Source organism: Petromyzon marinus, chromosome 4 (genome assembly GCF_048934315.1).
Source record: "Petromyzon marinus isolate PM22_M1 ecotype Great Lakes invasive population chromosome 4, UKy_Petmar_22M1.pri1.0, whole genome shotgun sequence".
NCBI classification, from domain to species: domain Eukaryota; kingdom Metazoa; phylum Chordata; class Hyperoartia; order Petromyzontiformes; family Petromyzontidae; genus Petromyzon; species Petromyzon marinus.
The window spans coordinates 15,803,019-15,822,225 of NC_133670.1; the positions used below are offsets into that span (position 1 = coordinate 15,803,019).

The following is a 19,207-nucleotide window of genomic DNA, read 5'->3' on the forward strand; positions in this document are numbered from 1 at the left end:
GCCCATCTCACCCCTACTGCCCACCCGAGGCCCCGCCCCCACATCCTCTGCCGCAACACTGCCGCTTGTGATTTATTCACACCGTGGGAGGGTCTCTGTGGAAAAAGGCAACTTATGTGGAGAAAGAAAACTGGTCGTTACGTGGTTTAGACTCGGTCCCCCGTCATGGAACCAGAGAAAATCCCACCACGGGCTCAGGGCTGTAATTAAAGATGTTCACTTTAAGCATACACAGTACAGTTCAGTACGGTACGCCTGTAGCATGTTATAAAGGGGCCTTAAATAAATAAAATTGCAACACACAATTTTTACCTGCATAGTAAAGTTATTGTATTTTTTTAATTTGCTATACAGTGAGATAATATGACAAATCGCTAACCTTAAACACCCAGTTCATAAAAGTTGAAGGCAGTATAGTACTACAGTAATAGAGCAAGTGCAGAATCACTGAACCGGAATTGAGAGCTTGAATGAATTTAGCGCAGGGCCCTTGAAAGTGCGGGGCCCGTAGCTACTACATATGAAGCCAGTTTTACTACGAGTGTAGTGGAGTAGAAAGGTGCGTATTGCATGGAAACAGAGACAGTGTGGTTTATGTTGGGTCAGCCTCTTGTGAAGGCAGAGTCATTGGGGTTCATGTTGGGTCAGCCTGTAATGAAGGCAAATACAGTGCAGGTTATGTTGGGTGGGGCAATTAAGCTGGGAGAGCCAAGGACGGCTGTGATTGGCTGGTGCTGTTGCCGGGGCCGGAGAGGCGTCTGGAAGTCTGGCGAGAAGCAGGTGTGTGATCACGCGGAGTTGGGACGCGGACTAATTAATTGGGGGCGTAATGAGAGCGGGGATAAATTGGGGGGTCGGCAATTGGAGCGGGGAGTTGGAGTTTTGGGGAGCTGGAAGACGGAGCTGGGAGTTGGAGTTGGAGAGCTCGGAGTGAACAGCGGGGAATTGGAGAGTGGAGAGCTTGGAGACAAGAGTGGGAGACGGAGCTTGGAAACAGCGTAGCGATAGCGGAGCTGAAGAAGAGAATAGCCAGCAGTGGAGAGAGCGTAGCGATAGCGGAGCTGAACAGAGACGAAGCAGTTAGCAGTGGAGCGAGCATAGCGACGGTGATAGCGGAGAGCGGAGACGAAGAAGTTAGCGGCGGAATAAGCGAAGTAATCGTGGGGAGTGGAGAGACAAATGTGGCGAGCGAGTCGAGTGAAGCACGGCGAGCGATCCGTGGCGATTTGGATACTGTGGAATGTGGAGGACATGCTGAGAGTTGTAAATAAAGCGGTGTCCGGAGAAAAACAAGTTGTCCGAGTGAAATCGAACACTACACGAGGATAATTCGGCACAGGTTTCGGCTTTTTTTTCCAATGTGAATAAAATCGAAAACAAAACATCAAAAGGAAAATATCGATATTTCGATGTTATTGGAGGGACCAACATCAACGACAAAACATTCATGTAACGGAACCAAAACACTGATGTCACTCGATGTGCTCTGTCCATCCTTACTTGTAGCCCACCCTACCTCATACCAAATCGGGGGTGAGGAACCTTTCCATAGGACCGAATACGGCTTTCAAACACATTGGACGGGTCAGATTTACACACATGCAGAGACACAACAGCCACTTGTGAGTGCAAGAGGCCCTGCGCCTCTTAGTGCCCCTGTGTAACTTGCGTTTTGATGGATAAATGCATGGACCTTACGAAATTGACCATCCAATTACGAACTAGCGTCATGGTTAGCTACAGCTTGCTCTCGCACCCCTGCATTAAAGCCACTCCCATAACTCTGACCAATCACTCTTGAATCATCGGAGCCTTTCCCAAAGTTAGTCTACACGGAACATTTAAGCATGTATTTATTATATGTAAATCATACTGTATATAAATTACATTTCAATATAGAGAATTAGTTAATAACCAAGCAAAACATAAAACAAATTCAATGGTACATCTCAATAACAACGTATTTAGGTTTTATGGCATTAGTATACATTACAAAACCTAACATTGGACATCGCTGTGTGCACAAGTTTCACAAGTGCTGCTTTCAGTTTACGGTGACAGCTGAACGTAATGCAGCTGTTTCTGGCACTTGTCGAAATGCCGGTTTGGTGAACTGCTAATAAAGTGGTTTCTCAGCTGTTGTTACATTATATCACGTCAGTATGAAAATATTAAACCTAAAAAAATTACCCTTTTATCCTAAACTTATTTTAGCAACATGGTTTTGAGAAATTAACCCAAACATAGCCTGAGTAAACATTTCATTACCTTAGTATGAAATTAAATATAAATCAGTCTAGTATATTAAAATACATATATAAATCATTATAGTTTTGTTCAATGCAATAAAGGATTGGTAACATTGAACTGTATTTTGTGAATATTAACTTCACGTTCAAATAAAAAAAAACTATTATGTTGAAATACACATAAATGAAAATATGCCTCGTGTTCATCATTAAAGCACTCTTTTATATATGTTATAAAACGTGTATGCAGTGCTGATGACACAAACGTGCGAATGTCTGCCCCAAAATGCACATGTAAAACGCCACTTGGTCAGGCCGATTTTGCTGCACCCTGCAAGGTGTCAAATATGCTGCACAACATTTTGAGCAAGAGACATCATCACTTGCGTGCAATGAACTTAAGGTTAATCGATTCACTGGGGATGATGACTGTGCTCGTTTTTGGTAAAATATCCTTTTGACTCGGGTCCCACTGAACCTCAAACTCCTTGATCAACTGCAAGAGACAGGAGACGCAGTGGCACACACATGAACACCGGCGACACTCATGTCAGTCCGCCAAGCGGTAAACATAACCAACTTCCTTACTTGGTATACAGTATTTCATGTAAACAGGAAATCCAGGCTCAGAGACAAAGAAAGATGCAATCAAAGGGAATAAGTTAGTGTTATACCAAAATATAAATTAAGCCTATAAGCATGTTATATGTCAAACTAGTAATACGTATGTGGGTTATTGACAGTCTGAAGCACGGGGATGGGTACACATTAAGTGGAGCATGATATTATTCATGATAAAGGTTTTTGGGTTAGATCGCGTTATTGACTGATTACCAATCGATTATATAATTACAATCCCCCCCCTCCGCCTCAAATCACTGCACCTCAAATGAGTTAAATGATGACGTCACCCTGCTGCTCTATTTGAGCCCAGGAGCAAGTGAGGGCTTTACCATTCTGACGAATTGCCCGATGATGCTGGATGTAATTACCAGCGAAACGTTGTACGCAAACTGTAAATGTTGTGGATTCACTCTTCAACACACCCGTGGGCTAAAGTAGTGAACTAATTGTCTTTTGTCAACGTGACACTTTTTTGTCGGGTGGTGGAGGGTTACGACACATTTATAAATAACGCGATCGAACCCAAAAACACCTTTATTATGAACACTTCATATCATTCACATCTGAAAAACACATTTTATTTGACACTTGTGAAGGATCTCTGTTCACAAACTCACGCGGGATAAGGTGAGGTACATCTCCAGCTCAGCCACACGCCGCCCGACGCATGCCCGCACGCCAAACCCGAACGGAATGGATCCGAAAGGGGGGTGCGCCAACATGGTGCCTTTACGCAGCCAGCGCTCGGGCTTGAATGCCTCCGGATCCGGGAATATTTCAGGATTGTGTGACACCGCGTAGTGGCACAATTGAAACAGTGTCTGAGTGAAATGGCAGAACATGTGCATGCAATGGAGGAGAAAACACAGAGATAAAGATTAGTTGTGGCATGAATATTCAGAATTTGAAAACATTTGTACATATTGGTATTTTATTGTTACTTGTGTATATTAATCAGCAATTACGGCAAGTTGAAAATGTTTAATGTTGTAGATTATTGTTATAATTTTGCATAGATTAGATGTGGACAGTGTATTTTTGAAACATCAAGTAAATGAACTGCACGTGGCGCGAATACATTGTTATGATCAGATTGTTGGCTGCAGGATGAACTATCTGAGTTCTCCTCGGTCCACCTTGGACTCTCATTCTTGTCGCCGAAACATGTCCTGTGGGTCTCTGCAAGATGTGTCTCAGGAACATATTTCGCTTCTAGATTGAATTAAGGGAACCCCTTTTTGTAGTCGGTTTCATTTAGGATCGTTGTATTTGTTCAGCGGCCTGTCCAGGAGATCCTCAGTATGCAATGGAGTCCTTTCATCACTAAGGCCTCGATCCTGATCTCTTCAGCTTTCCTAAGTGACCAACCCTTAAATTCGTACGTTACCGGCCACACAAGCCCTTTCTGCAGGTGAATCTTGGGTGGAAGTGCGATATTCCATCCACGCCAGATTGGCTTGAAAGAAGCTATGACTGCCGTACCCAGGGCGAGCCATTCCCAGACGCCTTCTATACACCTTGCATCTTCTGTATTGGCCTAGCTGAGGTACATCATTTTATACCTTTTCCAATTGTTTGGCTTCAACGTAAAAGCGTATTGCAATTCTGTCCTTGAACGTGATATTAGTCTTGTCGATATTGATAACAAGGTTATGTTCTTTCTCAGCTGTGACTAAACGATCAATCAGTTCCTCAAGTTCATCTGTCGAGCTTGCCAGGACTCTGTCGTTCGCATATCTCAAGTTGGGGATCCTTTGGCCTCCTATGAGTACCCCTCATTTAAAAGCTTCAAGGGGCTTTCTCATGGCCACGTCTTCCAGGATGTTGAACCGATATGGCGAGAGGACACAGCCCTGCTGGACCTCTTTATGGATCCGGATTGAGTCGGATATGACTCTGGTTTTTGTTCGTTATCACAAGAAGATGCAAGTGTGGTAAATAACCCATTTCCAGCATAATTCACCACAGCTTTACAGTGAGGGAAAAAAGTATTTGATCCCCTGCTGATTTTGTATGTTTGCCCACTGACAAAGAAATGATCATTCTATAATTTTAATGGTAGGTTTATTTGAACAGTAAGAGACAGAATAACAACAAAATCCAAAAAAACGCATGTCAAAAATGTTATAAATTGATTTGCATTTTTATGAGGGAAATAAGTATTTGACCCCTCTGCAAAACATGACTTAGTACTTGGTGGCAAAACCCTTGTTGGCAATCACAGAGGTCAGACGTTTCTTGTAGTTGGCCACCAGGTTTGCACACATCTCAGGAGGGATTTTGTCCCACTCCTCTTTGCAGATCTTCTCCAAGTCATTAAGGTTTCGAGGCTGACGTTTGGCAACTCGAACCTTCAGCTCCCTCCACAGATTTTCTATGAGATTAAGGTCTAGAGACTGGCTAGGCCACTCCAGGACCTTAATGTGCTTCTTCTTGAGCCACTCCTTTGTTGCCTTGGCCGTGTGTTTTGGGTCATTGTCATGCTGGAATACCCATCCACGACCCATTTTCAATGCCCTGGCTGAGGGAAGGAGGTTCTCACCCAAGATTTGACAGTACATGGCCCCGTCCATCGTCCCTTTGATGCGGTGAAGTTGTCCTGTCCCCTTAGCAGAAAAACACCCCCAAAGCATAATGTTTCCACCTCCATGTTTGACGGTGGGGATGGTGTACTTGGGGTCATAGGCAGCATTCCTCCTCCTCCAAACACGGCGAGTTGAGTTGATGCCAAAGAGCTCAATTTTGGTCTCATCTGACCGCAACACTTTCACCCAGTTGTCCTCTGAATCATTCAGATGTTCATTGGCAAACTTCAGACGGGCATGTATATGTGCTTTCTTGAGCAGGGGGACCTTGCGGGCGCTGCAGGATTTCAGTCCTTCACGGCGCAGTGTGTTACCAATTGTTTTCTTGGTGACTATGGTTCCAGCTGCCTTGAGATCATTGACAAGATCTTCCCGTGTAGTTCTGGGCTGATTCCTCACCGTTCTCATGATCATTGCAACTCCACGAGGTGAGATCTTGCATGGAGCCCCAGGCTGAGGGAGATTGACAGTTATTTTGTGTTTCTTCCATTTGCGAATAATCGCACCAACTGTTGTCACCTTCTCACCAAGCTGCTTGGCAATGGTCTTGTAGCCCATTCCAGCCTTGTGTAGGTCTACACTCTTGTCCCTGACATCCTTGGAGAGCTCTTTGGTCTTGGCCATGGTGGAGAGTTTGGAATCTGATTGCTTCTGTGGACAGGTGTCTTTTATACAGGTAACAAGCTGAGATTATGAGCACTCCCTTTAAGAGTGTGCTCCTAATCTCAGCTCATTACCTGTATAAAAACACCTGAGAGCCAGAAATCTTTCTGATTGAGAGGGGGTCAAATACTTATTTCCCTCATTAAAATGCAAATAAATTTATAACATTTTTGACATGCGTTTTTCTGGATTTATTTGTTGTTGTTATTCTGTCTCTCACTGTCCAAATAAACCTACCATTAAAATTATAGACTGATAATTTCTTTGTCAGTGGGCAAACGTACAAAATCAGCAGGGGATCAAATACTTTTTTCCCTCACTGTAAATGCTGTACTTAGTCGAAGACCTGTGCGAAGTCCACGAAGCACATGTCCAGTGACTGCTGGTGTTCTCTGGTTTTTGCCATGTTGATCTGGAGGTTGGTGATCTGATCTCATGGGCGGCGGTGTGGCCAAAATCCCACCTACTTGTCCGCAATTTACTGCTCAGTCTTGTTCAGGATTCTATCCAGACTCACCCTCGGCAGGATCTTGATTTGCATGATTTTCAACTTGGATTCCGTCTGGCCCGGTGGCTTTCCGGTACACAGTATCATATTGTATTTTGCAGCATGCATTGATGTAAGATAAGCAAATTGTTAATATAAAATATTTTAAAATATAGAGAAAGATATTTCAAGATTAGGTTTTAATTGGAAATGCAATCATATCGTTTTTATAATTTAATCGTAATTAAATGAAGCTTGGATTAGCATGCAGTTACAATGTTACAATAATGCACAATTGTCTGTAGACTGCATGGTGTCAAGACAAAGTATTATGTGAGTACATGCCTGTGTGAGTGTGATGCGTGTGGTGGTGTGAGCATAATCCATCTACACATTCACGTTTTTGGGGAAGACATATCCGCCCACTTTCGTTCCTCCTTCCACGATGAGGCGCGAGTTCGAAGGCACCACTGGATACAGTCTGCACGCACACATGCACAATGAGCACTCAGTTCCAACGCAGCTGCCTCTCCGGTTGTACCGTATGCTGATCAACATGATGTGCGAAGTTTAACTCCACATGCTGGACAGCACAAATTGAAAAACACATGTGGAAGAATGCACACGAATGCTTTTTTTGCATTTCCTTTCATTTTATATCTCGTTTGTAACTCACTTAAATGTTCTCTATTTACATTTAACATCTTGGTTTTGGATTCCGTGATCTGTACGATATTGCAACTGTTTGAGTGTTGTGGTACTAAACAAGCCTCCAGAAATATTTTCACCAAACATGGACAGAGAGAGAGAGCTTTGGAAGCGATGGGCGTTGGCTTCAGGACACGTGACCTCCATTAATTCAGTGCACTCAAGTAATCTTTACATTGGTATAAATGCCTTGTACTCTCATCCAGTGAACAGTTTAATTGTTAATGTGTTTTGCGACCTTGGTTTTGTAACCTTGGTTTTGTACAGTTCCATTGTAATGTATGATGTATGCTGTAGAGTTGAAGTCCTTCATAATTACGTGAGAGATCATTTTCATCTAATTCAGGACACAAAGGGATCCAGTTTTCTTTAATGGCAGTTAAGTCCTACATATACAACGAAGGTAATGCTTTTAAGATATAAAATAAGTACTTGTAAAAGCAGACAATATCTATTGGTTTTCATGTTTGCCATCATCGTTTGTATGCCACGTTGCGATGATTCCAGCTAATTCTCGCATTGACCACAAACGAGCGTGGCGGTTCACCTGAGAATCTCTTTGATGACAGCCTTAAGGAATGACATTTTGGCCAGATCTTGTACATTGGGGATGGTGTTCCCTGGACAGACGCCCTCGACCTCCTGGTGCAGCCTCTCCTGCAGGTGGGGCTCTCGTGACAGGTGGTAGAGGACCCAGGACATGGTGTTGGACGTCTATCAGGAAAAACACAAGCTGCACTGGTAATCTATCTTCACATTATATCAAAGCTAAGAGTTATTCACCATCATAAAATAAATAACATGTATTGACACATGAACTTTAATCTGTTTGCAGAAAGGTTTGTCACGTAACAAGGGCTGGTAATAACATTTTCCAATTTGTTTTTATCAATCATGTATGCAATTGAAACGTTACTGCCTTTCATGTGGATCGTGTGTAGATACACACAAATGATCTTCACACAAAATTGCACCCTTGTATGCACACATGACTTTTCCTTCTGCCTTCGTAGATCATTCATGCATCAGAGCCAAAGCGAAAATAGAACAACGTGGAAAGATGCCTTGCCCTTTAAAATTACTCAGACAGGCGAAGTGCAGCTGTCCAGTGAATTGTGTCTCATCTTGGGAGACAGCACTTAGATGTGACAAACGCAAAAATGAAGTGGCAGTTGGAGTCTCAGCAGCCTCTAATGCCTGCAACACCCATGCCCTGCGCTTGAATATTTTTGGTTGGTGTCTTGCGCCTTCTGTGTAAGAGATGATGCAGTGGTCACGCACGGTGTCAATTCCAGCCATCAGCAACTCGGCGATGCTGCCGTGGATTTCGTGTTCAGTCAGCTTGCCGTTAGACAGGAGGTACGTGAGGTACTCGCCCTCCACAGGCTCGCCTCGTGCCACCATCTCGCTGATCTTGATCATCTTCTTGTCTATCTCTTTCATTCCTGCTCCGTGCGACACATGTACAATGCTGGCTTGTCAAAATGGCATTATGCAAACCAAATAGTGCTTATTTTTAATTGTGCTTATTTTCAAATAAACTAATAACTTATAGTTTAGTTCAACAAAGCTTATCGCTCTTAAATGAAAATATGTAACTAAGCTATGTCCGAAGCTGTGTTACATGACATTAAAGCTTCCTTAGTGAGAAAAATAGACTTAAAATTATGATCTGGCATATTATTTTGAGAATGTTTTTGTTATAGTACTCTGATGCCACTCCCATACATTATAAAATGCCCAGTGCAATGACGTCATTGGAAGTGATTGTGTTTGTAAATACTAAATGGCCAACCAAGACTCAGAACAGCCCTAATCGAAAAAGCTGCCCAATATCCTGAAGGGTATATTTGAGTGTTGGGGCCATATTAAATGTTATATTAAATGAGTGGCTGTTCCAAGTGCATAAACAAGTGTTTTTTTTATCATAGAAAAAGATTAAATGCAATAATGCAGTGTGGCTCTAAGTAACGCAGTTTCTAAACATAAATTGTGCACTGGTGAGCGTGTCGGTGTGTGCACTGGACTCTACCGAATGAAAAGATCACGTCCCATGCGTTGCAGTAGTGCTTCCATAACGGCAGGATCATTCGAATCCACTTGGGAATAAGCGCCATCTTCTCCGAGTGAATAAAGACAGTCCTGACGGCATCAATGAACACCTGCGTCTCTTCCGGGACCGACTGCTCCAGACAGCCGAGCCGTTTCTCAAACAGCACGGTAGAGATACCTTGCATTGCACAGCAGATTAGTTCATGTCGACAGAGGAAGGACAAAGGGAAGAGGGCATGGTGTCACTATCCAGATTGCACTCTAGAAAGGAGTAGAATGTTCCTACACTTTGTTTTTCACCACCTATCATTTTTGTGGGTCATAGATTTTTCTCTTATGTTTTTGTGGAGTTAGGTAACATAGTCTCAATGTATGAGAAACTGTTCTTAGCAGAGGTCTGCTGACCAACATGATAAGTGCATCTACCTGGGAAGGTTGGCAGATCAAGAATTAAAATCTGTGACTGCCGATAAAACCTATCACAACAGAAACGTTTATTTTCATTCAAATTTGCTGTAATTTCTCACATTTTCGAGTCGGCCATCTAAAAACTACGAAATGGCTACAGATTTCTTCAGTTCTTTGGAGATGGCGGTCTGCATAAGAAAAATCGATTTTCTACAAGCAATGCATATCTTTGTGTGTTGTTAAATATAGTGCCCATTGTCATTTGAGGTCCTGAGAAAGTGGTGGAAATTCCAAAATCCTATGATGAGAACCAATACATTTGTAACGTATCCCATCAATCAGTGCTCTCCCAGTGTAGTAATTTCACTGACCCCAGAAAGATGATGACCTGAATAAACCCTGGTCGGACTTTGACTTCATGACATGGTTGGAAGCTCTGAGCTATACAATAAAAGCTCTCCAAACCGAACTGGAAATAGAGTTTCCGAAAAAAATAATTAATATTGCAGAAAATCTTACTGGAACAATGTTCATGCACTCGGTAGCTGCATGTGATAGGATATGACGTGTGTATGTGTATCAGTAATTCTAAAGCGATTTGCTTTCTGAAATCGGTAAACCTATTTCCTTCGACGCCATGCGCTCTGTTAGTGCTCTCTCCACATCCCACACAGCATGGGCAGGCCGTTCATGCAGCAGCAGCAGATTAACAAAAAGGCTGTACGTGAAAAACACGAAGAATCGCTTCAGTACCTTCAAAGGCAAACTTATAAAACTCATTGGCAAGGTTGTTCACCATGCCACCATTGCTCGCCGAGAGCATGTGCAGCCGCGCCAGCAGGTCGGTCACCACCTCGTTGATGGGCTTGACGTACGCCACCATGTCGCGCGGCCGCAGCATCTTCTGATTAAGCACGGAACGGAGCTGGTTCCATTTGGATCCATTCCTGCGGAGACACGGGCAACGTGGTGAGGGGGCAGCCCATGAGGACAAGGGGGCCTGGATTGGTCTGAACTGTGATGCAGGCAGAGTGGGTCCGTGGAGGATACACATGGGATAAAATCCTCACTTTCTTATAAAGAGTTGTAGGGGATGATGTGTTGAGAGGTAAATAATTAGACAGAGGCTGTAGGAGTTAATTGAGAAAAGCAAGTCCCTTGCAAAGGAGAAATCTGGAAAACTACAAGTGAAAATGCAATAATAATAAAAAATCAAGCAAATGCAATGTGCAAAGTTCAGTGCAAAACGCCAGTGTAAGCAACCAATTTACACATTGTTACGACCAGGCCAACACTAACCCCTATCACTACCCCAACTCCTCCTTAACCACACCCACCTGTCTTCCTGTCACCATAACTACACCACCATTTTCAATAACCCCACTTTAGCCATTATCATCTAACGTACAATTGAATAATAATTGTAAAGCGCCTTGAACCAATGCGCATATAAATCTATATAAGATAAGAATATGTACACTTGCTGCACTGTGGGAAGGCTCTTTTGTTGGCAAGTTCTTTGAATATATAATGCATAAAATTATACATGGAGGATTGAGTTATGCTCTACGCATATAACTGTTCCATTTAATAAACGGTTTAATGTTACTCAGAATGTATTTATGTCGAAGGCATTTGTGCTGAATCCGAAGAATGGTGAGAATTTTGAAAACTCTGCAGTCACTGAGGTCAAATAATTTTTTTTTATAAATCAAATAATGACCGGTATTTACACCACCAAAAATATGATACCAATAACCTCATGACCAGATAAAGTCATTGCTCAGGGTGAGGTTGTGGTGTTAGACTCACTCGGTGAAGGGCCCATAGGCGTATCCGCGCAGGTCACGGTAGTCGGTCCAGTTCTTCATGTCGAACCTAATGGGGTACTTCCCCTCCTGGCGGATCACCTGCTCAATGAGGTCTGCATCTGCAACGCTAATCACCATGTACGGCCCAAATTTTGACTTCCACATAGGTCCATAACGATTTTTGCATTCCACCTGAATAAGCGACAATAAAATACACTTAAAACAGCGAGTTTAAATGTTTCATTTGGTAGTTTCTGTTTTTGTTTGAAAACAAAATTGTAACCACGCCCTCCAGTTTACTTCGAGCCAGTCAATTTCTGCAGAACATTCTATAAGCGATTTATCATACTTTATTTCAACTGCTACTCTATGTGCATCTTACAAATTCCATGTTCTGATGTCCCCCCATCACCCTCTCTTAGATTATCTGTGTGTGTTCCTTTTGTCTTGTTTGTGCACTGTAAACAGTTCATGTATTAAATATAAATCAATTTATAGAGGCAGACAGGCAGGTCCACTTGGGTAAAGCTAAAAAAATCACCCAGAGCTCATGCAATGAGAATTACATCCCAAGATTACAATAACACGATCTAACCCAAAAACTTTATTATGAATAATATTGGTCGCGAAAGCCTATGTGTCAAATTGCATCTGTCGTAGGCAAGATATTTTAACCATCATAATCCCGTACTGCTGCAATGTGGCACAAACATTACATCTTTGAAAAAAGCCAACAACCTTGACCAATTAAAGTTGAGCAACTTTTACGAGTTTACGTTGTCATACATTGGTTTAAAGCTATCTGCTGTCCTTGCAATAACAAAGGGTACATTGCACTTTGTTTCAGTAAAAGTTCAAGGCCAGGAAAAACACACAAATACAGGCATAAGATAAAGGTAATGCACCCCCTTTCTAGAATGATCCTGGAACATTGTAGGATGTGTTATGCTTCCGAAGTACTAAACTGTATTGTATCATACAATAGTATGTGAACAATGGCGCAGTTATTTGAGCAACGCGCCATAAATCCAAACCTTAAGGGACTCCAGGCCACGGCTAACATCGGTGAAAAAGTGATATGTGAAGTAGGGTTATGAAAATCAGATTCTTTTTTTCATTTACCACACTTATAGATGTGTCTGGAAATGATAATATATTTACCTCTGAGAAACTAAGTGAGCTACAGTGATGTACGATGATATGTAGCACACAGGAGTTGCAAAAAGAGGGTCACCGGTTCGGTTCCATCTCCTGGCATGGCAGTTGAAACATGGGGTAATTTTCATAATTCTCTCAGCCTCTGTCCACTGAGCAGTATAAATGGGTATGCCACAGTTAGTCGATTCGCCGGCAGGTTGTGTGTGGTGGTGTAAAAAGTGGGTGGGTACGTGCACCTCTTCCAACGTCTGGTCGGCGTGGTGAGTAAACCCCCTTCCCCTCCCCTCTAAAGCTCACTCGACTGGGAGGCCCTTTCGCCAACAGTAGGGAAAGCAGGCAACCCCACCGCAGGGCTGCGACCTTTAACTGAGACAACATGGCACATTTACCAGGCGGTGACTTGGGACTCTGGGTCGTTTGTACTTCCTTCCCTACGTGGCGATCCGTGCATTCCATTCCCCGGAAATTGATTACCGGTCCCTGCGTTTTGGAACCGTTACATCGATTCTGAAACTTTGAAATGAATTCTAAGGTTTTGTTGTTTTCCCTTTGTATATAACACACTGAGCCCTATTTATTGCAGTGCTGTTGGCGATGCTTCGTTTGTTCTGTGTGGGTCATCTCCAAAAGGTAGTTTCTTTACTGACAGCCTTTCTACGAAAAAAGATATGGGAAACTAATAACTAACCAAGGTTATTATTTGTATTCTTCCGTTTACTATGGTTTTGATAATTAAGTTGACTACATTAGCATACTGCTGCTTCGAGGCAAACTAACTTAGTAATCAAAAGTAAGACTCATTGCCCTTGCTTTCTGCGTGACATTTCAATGTTTCTGTGCACGAATTACTCAGAGGAGAGGATTTTGAGAGCGAGAGATGAGTTATTCTTTAAAACAAATTTTTATCGCAGTGAGCAACTCAGATTTGTTAAATAAAGGTGATGTAGATATGGGGAGCGGTAGCGTAGTGACTTGAGTTCGACTCCAACTTACAGCCAACACCAATGACGATTAACTGAACCAGTTATGGGCCTCCCCAAGGTAGATTCAACCTCAAATGGGTACCTGGTGCGATGTGCAAACATCGCCATTCAGGAGACAAAAGCGTCCGGGTGTGGTGCTGGTCACCCACATTCTTGTGTGCTGTGCTGGCCTTGATTAGTGCTCGCCAATAGCACTTGCCCCAGCAGTAGTTTAAGACTACGTGGTGGACATTTGTCTTTGTAACTTAAAGAGGGGGCAAGTGTAGCCAGCACAGCTCCCGGCCACCTTTGTCTCCCCGATAACGATGTTTACACAATACACCAGTTACTGCATCGATCTAGGGGAGGCTCAAGGCTGTTTCAGATCATTATCATCACTAGTATTGACCGAAAGTGGGAATCGATCTGGTGGATCTTTGTCTTTGGGTGACACACACAGAGACACAGACACATGGAGCCAGCGATAAGGGAGAAGAGTAGGGGAATGAATAAAGTTCAGAAGTAGCGTACAAAACGAGCAATGGGCCGATTGATTATCTCGACACGAAACACAAAGTTCAATAGGACGGTTTTAAATTCGCTGGCATGTGGCGTGATTTCAGAACCTCTCTTCATAGTAAAACCCGTGTTTATGATGGCCCACAAGCACAACCAAAAACATTCGTCAATAACACTGCCTTAGAATACATGTGCTGCCCGAACGTTGCATATTATTGTTTTGCTTTTATGGCAGTCTTATTGACTTATGAACGAATGTGAGGTTTTTATTTGTTTCTGATGCAGTTTGACAGTAATGAGCAATAGTAGACGATTAAGCCAGAATTGAAGTATGTGCAGACCTGCAGAGAGTTGCGTAAAACATCAATTTATTAGCGACAGCAGTCTAAGAACAACAGTAATATCGGATGTAACATAACCTAAGAGAAAACTTCACTTGTATTGTAATGGGTTATGTAAATGTTAACTGGTATTACCACCCCCCCCCCTCCCCTTTATGTACGCATCGAACGGTATTTGGATATCTTCATCCTCAACGTGTTCTTAAATAAGTCTGCTTTCTTCTGGATCGTTTAATCTCCCATGTAAAGTTCCGCATCATAAGAAGTGCCTCCCTGTTGATTGATCAAATCCCCCATGCCCCTCCATGCCAGCACCCTAATCTCTGTAGTGTCCAAGCCAAAATGTTTAGGATTAAACAAAAGTAACATTCTTGACCTATTTTAAATCACATTTGGACCTCAGATTGTCCTTAAAGTGTGCATCCAATCGATCACTCTGCTTTGCACACATTACGCTAATGATACGTTTTTTTGTATGTGATGAGTTCTCTTAGCTAGGCCTCGGCAGGGTAAGGTTAAAGCAATGAGCCTACCTTTACCCTACCTATACTCTTTGGTTATTTCGGTAAAGTCACGTAGGTTTAAAATAAATCACGACGTTTCAATTGCAACACAAGCAATCATCATCACGTGGGAAAGCCACAGCAATATATTTTTTTGCTGAAGATTGCTTGTGTTGCAATCGAAACGTCGTGATTTAATTTATTTTATTTTATACCTACGTGACTTTACCGAAAGAACCAAAGAGTATGGATCCCTGCAGTCAGAAAAACTTGAAATCTAGATTTACCCTACCTTTTACCCTTACCCCATACAAATTACCCGATCACAGGGTAATTACTGGGGCACTACTACACATGGCAAAGGTTTATAACAGGTAAATGCTAGGTAGAGCGCTTTATTCATCAAAAGAATACTCTCGATTATTCCAATTTAGAATGGAGGCCACGGACTGCGTCACGGAGCTTTTAGCGAGCGGTAAACAAGGTATTTACCGGGTAATACCTCGCGATACCTTTACCCTACCCTTTACCTTAGCCCTTGGCATGTCGACACCTTTATCATTTTACCCGGTAAAAAGGGTAAATTTCCTTACCTTGCCGAGGCCTACTAGTCTTAGCCATGTACGTTTTGTGCGGGTTGCAGGACCTCGCCATTCGGAATTTGACCCTGTGCAGTTGACCTTGGATTGTTTTAATAAAGTATTAAAGCTTTCGTGACTGCATAAAATTACTCATTGTTTTTTTCGGTAAAGTCACGTATGTAGAAATACAATAAAATTATTTTAAAACAAAAAACAATCACGACGTTTCGATCACAACGCAAGCGATCTTCATCAGGTGTCAAGAATTCTCGTCTCTCATCTTTTTGTTGTATTTACCTCCGTGATTTGATCTTGACACCTGATGAAGATCGCTTGCGTTGTGATCGAAACGTCGTGATTGTTTTAATATAATTTTATTGTATGACTACATACGTGACTTTACCGAAAAAACCAATGAGCAATTTGGATTGTTTTGTTAACGGGTTTTTGTTATTACCGTAACGATGTTTTTATGGTGTAACCAGGTCCCCATCTTAAATTATGAGCGTGTGCAGTATTACCCAATGGTTTTAGATGTGCAAAAATAAACGAAGTACTGCACGAACACTCGTGTGTGCATGTTATCTACAACAGGCATATGAGCTATGCCATACGGTAGTTGCTTAACTCTCATAATTAAATCACTGTACCCGCAGCAAATTCTCAAATAGCATTCAGAATGTGTTTTCCAGCTAACTCCTGCAAAATGATGGTTTTTTTTGGGGTGAGATGGCTTAAATACATAAATGTGTCGTTAAACCCGCCACCACCCGACACAGCCAATGAGTAAGGTTTGTCACGTAAACAGAACATGACAATTGGTTGCTAGCACAGCACACTGGTGTGTCGGAGAGTAAATCCACAACATTTACAATCTGAATAGTACAGCAACACCGGTGTGTTGGAGAGATTTTGGAGAGATTTGCTCCCCAACACACCGGTGTTGCTGTACTATTCAGATTGTAAATGTACTCAGTACTCCGTTTGTAAATGCTGTGGGTTTGCTCTCCAACACACCGGTGTGATGTACGAGTAAATACTCAGATTGCAAATGTTGTGGATATCCATTCCAACACACCGGTGTGCTGTACTAACTCCTACAAGTTAATTTATTTCCACCCATGTCATCGTCCTGCAGCGGTTCAAGTCTAACCCGTAGCCTGCAGCAGTCACTTTTAGCAGACGTTGCTCTACCTGTATGTAACAGGTGTTCAATCTGCATGAAATATTATCAGCAACGAGACGTCGTTCCCCACCTGCGTGAGACGTCGTTCTCTACCTGCACGAGACGTCGTTCTCTACCTGCGTGAGACGTCGTTCTCTACCTGCGTGAGACGTCGTTCCCCACCTGCGTGAGACGTCGTTCCCCACCTGCACGAGACGTCGTTCTCTACCTGCGTGAGACGTCGTTCCCCCCCTGCGCGAGACGTCTGTGCTGTACCTGCAAAAGGTGCGCGTTATTGTTTCGGCACAAGACCCAGTAGATGATGGTGAAGAAGCTGGGCCCCGTCAGCTCATCCGGCGAGCGCGAATGCTCCGCGCCGCGAGGAGCCGCCACGGGAGCCACCGAGCCGTGCGCCCAGCGCAGCGCGCGCGTCTCGGCGCGGGTCTCGGTCCAGCTCCGACTTCTCGTCTCGGTCCCGGCAACGCGAGCGAAGCCGGGCGGTGCCGCTCGCAGTAGCAGAGAGAGGGGACGGAGGCGGGTGACCCTCGTCCACCACGCGGCCATGGCGTTTCTTTATTTTCTTTCAGCAGAGTGCTCTGTTCTAAAACTGGCGCGCTCACGATGATCCCGCGCAGCAAGGGCGCTGGCTTACGGGGAGCATTTGCTGATCGATGGACGTTGTCCCGTGATCGAGTGGAGTCCGCGACAAGCGTAGCACGGACCGCAACGCGTCTTCGTTGTGTCTTCTCGACTTGTCTCCGTGCGTCGACACGCAAGCTATTTTATACAGTATTTCGTCGCGTGTGGGTTATAGGTCTTTATTTTTGCTGGGAAAAAAAAGCTTTTAGTACCGCCCTCTACCTAACATTGTGAGCACTGCTGTGGATACGATGCATTCGCGTTCCGTTTTTTTAACTTCCAGAATGCGTACAAGAGCATTGTTTTTGCTTCTGTATTTTATTTGAAAACAAGTTGTGCTTCAAAGTTATCCGCTGCGCCCTGAAGACTTTTCCAATTGATGGTTGTCACGCACCTGTTGAATTCACATGCTGCTTAGTCCATCTTAAGTTACACATGGCACAGTGAACGTCTTTGGATGTGGATTAATTGCAGTGATTTAACATGCCCTGGCATCTGCATCAACAAGTACGCAATGGCAATCCTTGAGAAATTCTGAATGGTTTTTGTTCTTTGAATGGTTTCAAACTCCCCGTTATATATAAAAAAATATTGAAGTACTTTTAACTGTATGGAATCTGTTTGGGGGTTTAGACGTTCAATAGTTTAGCAAATGGTGATACCCCAACTAACCGGACCCGCCTTTACTGAATTTCACACCGAGCCACACCGCCGTCCTGAAGGCATAGCGAATCGGAGAAGACCGCCCCGAGCTTCGATGCAATACTTACGATTTAGTTCGAAGGCGTTGGGGCGTGGGGGCCTCCAATCTCTTATGGTCCTGTCTAGCCGGACCAGGTTGGTTAATTTAAAAAGACATCTCAAATTGTGTTTTAGTTGCGAATAATGCATATTTCACATACCATACACTACAGCATGTCATGCAATGCACAATAAAATACACGAGAACTAGTTATAGCGAGTATTGTAAAATGTTGCTGAAGTGCATTACATTTTGTGGAATACGGCCGTGTACCCTCCAAACAAATGGACCCAACTACCATTACAGACAGTGCCCACCTTACCAACATTTGCACTTACGAACGAGCTTCCTGAATATTTTTTTAATTGGACCTGAGAACGTGAACTCGCACTTTCGAATCGAAGAACGGGGCTATTTGGGTCAGCAATTGTACAAATTTCCATTTCGGTCAACCCATACGGTTTACCTGTATTCTTGTACAGCGAAATTGAGCAAAAAAAGTGTTTGTGTTGCTCTCTTGTGATGGGACTTTGTAGAATGACCGTTGATATTTATTAGGGCACGGTGTGACAAATAAAGTCTGAATTGGTTTGTATTAAGGTAGGCACTGATAAAGGGTCGACAGGTATGCATTTCTTATTAAGAGTTTAACAACGCTTCCCTTTGTTGAACCGTAACACATTTTATAACCAACAGCATGCGCACTTATAGTACATTGTATTCAGACCTACGAATATGCCTCAGAGACTGAGTCCATACGCAAGTCAGGGACTGTCCGTATTGTACAACGCATACCATAGTTTTGTTATTTGGTCTAACACATTAATGTATTACATTATACTTCACAGTATGAGTGTATAACACGTACTTGGTGTTTTATACAGATTTTAATTGAAGTCATGGCTGGCCAGACTTTTCCACTCTCTGGACCAGGACTTTTCCCCTACGAGTCTGAACTTTGTATCGAGATATAAGTAACCTTGTAATTTTGTTTTGGCACAACTCAAAGA

At 43.1% G+C, this 19,207-nt stretch overlaps 1 protein-coding gene across 2 annotated transcripts; it reads right to left on the reverse strand.

Annotated features, from left to right (window-relative positions):
- Positions 1-1,840: 1,840 nt before the first annotated feature.
- Positions 1,841-19,141, reverse strand: CYP27A1 (cytochrome P450 family 27 subfamily A member 1). 2 transcript variants are annotated; one of them, XM_032945993.2, is made up of 9 exons: positions 17,093-19,141; positions 11,589-11,779; positions 10,530-10,723; positions 9,349-9,546; positions 8,598-8,761; positions 7,864-8,030; positions 7,008-7,089; positions 3,491-3,694; positions 1,841-2,745 (listed from the first exon to the last, which is right to left on the reverse strand). In XM_032945993.2, exons 1-9 carry the CDS (start codon positions 17,378-17,380, stop codon positions 2,629-2,631), a joined length of 1,605 nt encoding a protein of 534 aa, XP_032801884.2. In that variant the 5' UTR covers positions 17,381-19,141; the 3' UTR covers positions 1,841-2,628. The 2 variants fall into 2 exon arrangements, with proteins under 2 accessions (XP_032801884.2, XP_032801885.2); XM_032945994.2 differs by lacking the exon at positions 1,841-2,745 and having other exon boundaries at positions 3,567-3,694; positions 6,954-7,089.
- Between the last annotated feature and the right edge of the window lie 66 nt (positions 19,142-19,207).